This window comes from Miniopterus schreibersii (assembly GCF_964146895.1).
Source record: "Miniopterus schreibersii genome assembly, chromosome: 10".
NCBI classification, from domain to species: Eukaryota; Metazoa; Chordata; class Mammalia; order Chiroptera; family Miniopteridae; genus Miniopterus; species Miniopterus schreibersii.
In genome coordinates this window covers 10919082-10926062 of record NC_138110.1, presented here as the reverse complement: position 1 = coordinate 10926062, position 6981 = coordinate 10919082, and the positions used below count along the sequence as shown (strand labels likewise).

At 50.9% G+C, this 6981-nt stretch overlaps 1 protein-coding gene across 1 annotated transcript; it reads left to right on the top strand.

Annotated features, from left to right (window-relative positions):
- The first annotated feature begins 4364 nt into the window (after positions 1 to 4364).
- Positions 4365 to 6269, top strand: GP9 (glycoprotein IX platelet). The gene is made up of 2 exons (XM_081149434.1): positions 4365 to 4453; positions 5629 to 6269. Exon 2 carries the CDS (start codon positions 5641 to 5643, stop codon positions 6223 to 6225), a length of 585 nt encoding a protein of 194 aa, XP_081005560.1. The 5' UTR covers positions 4365 to 4453; positions 5629 to 5640; the 3' UTR covers positions 6226 to 6269.
- Positions 6270 to 6981: the final 712 nt, after the last annotated feature.

Sequence of the window (6981 nt, the reverse complement as noted above, 5' to 3'; positions counted from 1 at the left end):
GAGAGGGGGAGAGAGAGAGAGAATCATCTATGATGGCAGAGTCGCTGACGGGCTGCCTCCTGCCCTGGGGATCGAGCCCGCCACCCGGGCAGGTGCCCTGACCAGGAATCGAACCGCCATCTCCTGGGTCATAGGTCGATGCTCCCCTGTTGAGCCACGATGGCTCTGCTTGTGATTTACTTTTAGATTAATGTTCTACACATCACAAATGTTAGCCATGATTTCTCTTTTCAATTTTTCTATTTCATACGAACATATTTCCCTTTGGGAATTAATCATGTTGAAAGCTGAATTTTCCCTTTGAGCATGACAAGCTTTGTGGATTCTTTTAGCCACTTTAAAAGACAATTTTTCTTAAAAGGCACTGCCCATTGCTTCTCTGAGTATGGACTCAGTTTGCCTTGGGGACTTAGGGGTTATTCTGAATGTCATCTCATGGTGTCCTGAGATGTACTTAACGTTCACATTAGCTGTCTCTGAATTCGGTCAATACGTTCCCTGCTTTTCTGGAGCTGCCTGCTCTTCTCTCTGCTCCTCAGCAGCACTGACTTGGGTCTTGGTCAGGGTGTTTCAGTTAAGACAGAAAAGCCAAAGCAGGAAGCGGAGTCTGGGCTCGGGTGGGCCTGGTACAGCTTGGCCAGGCCTCCATGCATCTCCCCTGGGCTTCATGTCTTCTCTCCTGCCCTGTTCCCAGGCATGCCCTTCTCTGTCGTGACTAAAGGCTACATTCGCTCATCTCTGTGTCCAGTCTTGTCTTGTGGGTACATGGGGAACAGCCCCTTTGCCAATGGTGTCCCTGTGTCTGCTTCCTAACGGGACTGATTACGTTGCACGTCGAGGCATGAACTTGTCACTTAGGCCAGGGACCGTGGTTTTGGGGATATCCATCCCAAACCCCCCAGCAGCCAGGGTGGGTACCTAAAAAAGTAGGGGACAGGATGGTCTCCCAAATAAATCAGGACGGCTTTACCAGGGTGGGGTGGTAAGGACAACCTAACCTGTTAACAGTCTATCTGTAAGCCTCTTGCAATGCCCCATCTGGCAGGGTGTGGATACAGACTTTTTCAGTAAAAATCATTCCTGCTGTGACTTCCCACAGCACCCAGAGGTGCACGAGTGTGTCCTTCCCAGCAGTTGCCTTTCTGTGCTTTCAGAGTACCTCAGGTGGGCACCTGGGAACCCCCCAGCTTCCCTTCCCAATCTCCAGGCACAAGAACTAACACCGTCCCTGGGAACAGCCATTCCCAGCTCCTGCTTTGGAGGCAGCAGTGGCTTCAGGCTTCGTGGGAGTGAAACCAGCCTCTCACATCTCACATCTCACGGCACCAGCTCAAGGTGTCCTTCTGTCCCTGTCTAGTGAAGGACACGGCCAACCTCATCCAGCCACAGCCAGTGTAAAGGCCACCTGGGCATATGGGCGGTCTCCCGGGCAAGTTGGTGCCCCGTTTGAGTCTGTGACGCCCAGTCAGCTGCCTAGAGATCTCTCGGTGTCCTCATTGTCATCTGTGCTCCAGGTCAGCCCTCCAGACCCTGTGTGATGACTGCGATGTTCCCATCCACGTGTCCAATATGGTAGCTGCTGACCACAGGTGGCTCCTGAGCACTGAGCTGTGGCCCCTGCCCTGGAGGAACTGATCCTGTTCCGTTCTGTTCACTCCATTCTAGTCTGTTGTCTTCATTTACATTTAAATAGTCACATGTGACCAGTGTATGTGACCGCACAATAATCTAGAGACAGGTAACCTTACCGACTGAGTCTAAGACGGGTGAGCTCTTCCCTGCATTTCCTCCGTCGGGCCACAGCTTCTTTGTGTGTGTTCTCTTTTGAGTGTCTCTGGATCTATTTTCTTCATCAGTTTATTTTGTTCATTAGATTCCACCTATAAGTGAGCTCATGTGATATTTGTCTTTCTCTGACTGGCCATTTCCCTTAGCATAATCATCTCCAGGACCATCCATGCTGTCTCAAAGGGTAGGAGATCCTTCTTTTTCACCGCTGCATAGTATTCTGTTGTGTAAATGTTCCAAAGCTCTTTTTTCCACTCATCTACTGATGGGAACTTGGGTTCTTTCCAGATCTTAGCTATTGTAAATAGTGTCGCTATGAACATATCCTGTATTGTGCAGAAGCTACTTAGTTTGATGTGGTCCCATCTGTTTACTTTCTGCATTGTTTCCCTTACACTAGGAGATGTATCCACAAACATCTCTACGAGATATGTCTAATATTTTGCTGCCTACGTTTTCTTCTAGGATTTTTATGGTTTCACAAGTCACATTTAAGTCTTTCATGCATTTTGAGTTTATTCTTGTGTATGGTGTAAGTTGGTGGTCTAGTTTCAGTTTTTTGCATGTACCTGTCCAGTTTTCCCATCACCATGTATGGAAGAGACTGTCTTTACTCCATTGTATAGTCTTGTCTCCTTTGTCAAACATTTGTTGAGCATATGGCTTGGGTAGATTTCTGGGTTCTCTGTTCTGTTCCACTGATCTCTATGCCTGCTCTTGAGCCAGTCCCAGGCTGTTTTGATTGCAGAGGCTTTGTAGTATCACTTGGTATGTGGTATTGTGATCCCTCCAACTTTGTTCTTTCTCAGGATTGCTGAGGCTATTTGAGTTTTTTTTTTTTTTTTTTTAACAGATCTGTTGTTTAATCAGGTTCTTCGTAAGAACACCAGTTTGCGAGGGTAAAGCCCTCTGGCCAGAGCAGGCAGAGCAGAGGCAGCCCTGGGGCTGAGGGCAGCTTTGGTTTCAGGCAGAACCTGCGAGTCCGGCTCTGTCTCGGCCTCGCCCTGCTCTGCCAGCTCCTGTTTCTCTCTGTCTGTGCGGAAGGTCCCACCCTCCTGGGGCTGGGCCTGCGGAGCTGCTTCTGCTGGAAGGAAGCCTCAGGGAGATGCTGGGGATCCTCATGCCACGGCTGTCACTTTTGGCGGGGATGGTGATGGCAAATTTCTGGTGTGTTCTCCGCAGAGGGACTCGATTAAGGGACAGGGGTCCAGGCCCAAGTAGCCAACCACTGCTCAGCTGCTTCAGGGAAACCTCCCTCTGGCCTCTGTGGCACCCTGAGGGTGACAGAGTGCCCCGGGTGGCGCTGGCCCGCGATGTCCTCACGTGCTGGGAGGAGGGTGATCTGCTCTGGCTCAGCAGCTTCCGAGGCGCGTCTCAGGAGGAAACACCGAGGCATGTGGCGCAGTTTGCCACTCGGTACCGCCATTCTTGTCACCACCGACTGGTTCTGTGACAGTAGTGGGAACAGTCTCCTTCTTCTTTTCAGTCCGGGGTCTAGCAGCTGAGCGCCGCCCCTGGTGCAGGGCTCTCGGGAGTCACAGCCGTGGGCCACCTGCCGGGTCCTGGGCCAGGCCGGGCTGCGGGCAGCGGGGCTTCCCCTCGGGCGCCCGGCCTGCGGTCGCCCCTCTCAACCTGGCCGCCGCCCAGCCTCCTTGGCCTCAGGGTTCCCTCCTTAGCGCCAGCTTTCTCCTTAGTATCCGGATGGCTCCTCGGCTTTCTTGGCACCCACCAGCTTGCAAGATGGGAAAGAGAAGGAAGGTCCCCTTTGGGGTCTTTTTTGGTTCCATATAAATTTTTGGAGTGTTGGTTCTAGATCTGTGAAATGTGCCATGGGTATATTTGCATTGAACCTATACATTGCTTTTGGTAGGATAGACATTTTAATGATGTTAATTCTACCAATCCATGAACACGGTATATTTGCATTGAACCTATAGATTGCTTTTGGTAGGATAGACATTTTAATGATGTTAATTCTACCAATCCATGAACACGGTATATTCTTCCACTTGTTTATATCTTCTTCTAGCTCTGTTTTAAACATCCTGTAGTTTTCTGCGTACAAGTCTTTTACCTCCTTGCTTAAAGTCATTCCTAAGTATCTTCATTTTTTTGTTGCAATAGTAAATGGGATTCTTTTTTATGTTTCTCTTTATGAGAGTTCATTATTGGTGTATAAAAACACAATAGATTTTGGAATGTTAACTTGTATCTTGCCACATTGCCAAATTCATTTATTAAATCTAGTAGTTGTTTGGTGGAGTCCTTATGATTTTCTATGTACACTATCATGTCATCTGCAAATAATGACCATTTTACTTCTTTGTTTCCAATTTGAATGCCTTTTTGTTTTCTTCTTGTTTGATGGCTGCGGCTGGGACTATTTTGATTAAAAGTGGTGAAAGGGGCACGCACTATGGGACCCCTTCGGTAAACTCAAGTTGACCTAGGCTTCTGTGCCCAAGGCACTAGGACCCAGGGCTCCCTACCCCAGGAGACAGGCCCTCCAGGGCTGCATGCAGGGGATAAGCCAGGCTATTTTGATCATTTCCTTCCTCCCTCTCAAGCTGTGGCCACCATCAGCTGCTTTACATAGGACTGCCACTCCAGCCTCAACCAGGACAGTTCAGGTCACAGAAAGGGAACTGCTCTGCAGGCCTGGAAGGTAAGTAGCCCTCCTTATTACCAGTACTGCCTCCTACACCAGGGCTCCTCCCAGGCGGTGGGGAGGTGGGCTGTCAAGTCTCACCTCTATGTCTCCTTTTGCTCTCCCTTCCAGAAGATGGGGTTGGGTGGGGCCATTCACTCGGAGACACCTGCTCCTGGGCTAAGTCAAAATTCATTGGTTTATTCAAGCAATAGTCTTTGGGAGCCTGCCATGACCAAGGCCCTGGGGTGCGGAGGGGTGGGGGCTTGGGAAGAGCTTGTCTTAGAAAGGGGGAAAACAGTTGTGGAGGGAAGGCAGTGAATCAGGCAGAAAACTGGGGCTCATGAGACCTGAGTTTGAGTCTGTTTTCTGACACAGACTACTGGGTGACCCCGCACAAAACACTCTGTCTCTGGGCCTTAATTTCCCAAAACCTGGATGAGTGGCTTTCCAGAGGGGGCCCCCTTTGGGTTCCCTTTCTTGCCCCCAGCTGCTTGTGTTGTTTTCTACATCAAGCATCAAATAAGAGTTGACTTTGCCATAGCAAGTGTTTGAAATTGGTGGGATGAGAGGTGGTCTGTGAAAGCCACGCCATCAGCCTAACCCCAGCCTTAGGCAGGGAGACTGGGAGCAGCCTTTCCTGGCTCTGAGGCCAAGTGCCAGGACTGTAAACCATGGAGCAGAGACCTGCTGTCCCCACCTTCTGAAGCCCTGTCCTCTTCTGAAGGTCCCCTGCTTCCTCCCCACCTCAGCCACCCTCACTATCTTGCCTCCTGAGTGTTCAGCGAGGGCCTGCCAGGCCCAAGTTGGGCACAGTTCACTTCCTTCAGTCTTTACCGCTGCAATTTCATAGACAAGAAAGCTGAGTCCTGCCAGGGTGTGGCTCAGCGGTTGAGCATTGACCTAGGATCCAGGCAGTCGGGGTTTGATTCCCGGTCAGGACACATGCCCAGGTTGCGGGCTCGATCCCCAGTCGGGGGTGTTGCAGGAGGCAGCCGATCAATGACTATTCCTCTCCTTACCTCTCTGAAATCAATAAAGGTATATTTTTTAAAAAAGGAAAGCTGAGGCCCTAGAAGGTAATTGTCCCCTGATCAAGGTCAGAAACCATTGTTCCCATGGTACCCACCGGTTCTTGGGATGGGGTTCAGGCTACTAGTCCCTCCCTCACCCCACACTCACTCTCCCCACAGCCAGCCTGCACAATGCCTGCCTGGGGGACCCTGCTCCTGCTCTGGGCTACAGCAGAGGCCACCAAGGACTGCCCTGAACCTTGCACCTGCCAGGCCTTGGAAACCATGGGGCTGTGGGTGGACTGCAGGGGGCGAGGGCTCACATCCCTGCCTGCCCTGCCAGCCCACACCCGCCACCTCCTGCTGGCCAATAACAGCCTTCGTTCCATGCCTCCCGGCACCCTCGATCACCTGGTCCAGCTGCAGACGCTTGATGTGACACAGAACCCCTGGCACTGTGACTGCAGCCTCACTTACCTGCACCTCTGGCTGGAGGACCACACACCCGAGGCCCTGCTGGATGTCCACTGTGCCAGCCCCAGCCTTGCCACCATCCACCCACTGGGCCATCTCACAGGCTATGAGCTAGGCAACTGTGGCTGGCAGCTACAGACATCCTGGGACTACCCAGGGGTCTGGTGGGATGTGGCACTGCTTGTTGTGGCCACAATAGGCCTGGCTCTCCTGGCAATTCTGCTGTGTACTGCCAGAGAGCCCGTGCTCCCAGGGTCACCCTCAGGCCCACCTGAGCTCCTCCCCAGACTCCATCAGCCCTGATCAACCACAACCACCAGTAACTCAAAATAAACTGGCTGCTCAGCTATTTCATCCAAACTCAGAGATTTTCTTTTTCCCTCTCAGTACATTCTGGAAACCTGGGTTCTTTTTTATATTAACTGGTGCTTTTCTGTCCCCCAAGTTCCTAGTAAAAGGGGCTGTCCCACTTACTTCCAACCAGCCACCCCCAGTTTCACAATTTGGAAATCCAGAGCCCTTCCCCAGTGCCTGCCAGGTCCCAGGTCATCAGTTCTCCTACCCTCCCCTGTCTATAGTACCAGCTTCCCACAGGGACCATCCTAGGGAGCCCAGGCCAACTGCACATCAAATTCCAAAAACAAGAAAAAACAAAAACTTTCTCTCAAGTTTTTGAAGAGGGCATGGTTATCTTTGCAACAGACATACACAAAAAGGCACTTCACCATTCCCAAATGGCCCTTGGTCAAAATGTCTGGCCCTGAGGCCATCTGGGCTCACCCGCCCCTTTGTTTCTCTTCTCTTGGACTAGTTTCTCTCTCCTTTACTTCCCCTCTACCCCTCTTCTTCAGAAACAGCACATTAAATTACTCCATTTCTTATGGAAACAACTCCCCTCCAAGTGCTGACATCAGACATCTGCAAACTCTGGGGTTCAACTTCTACCCCATTCACCAGATTCTTCAAAGAAGACACGTCTCTTCTCAGAGGAATTCTGGTGCCAACAGTTAAGTTAAACTTTTCTCAACTGTACGAGCTAACATTTAGGTCCGTTACTGG

Excerpts from the sequence above, each read along its gene's own strand:
- GP9 (XM_081149434.1), top strand. The coding sequence starts at position 5,641 with ATGCCTGCCTGGGGGACCCTGCTCCTGCTCTGGGCTACAGCAGAGGCC.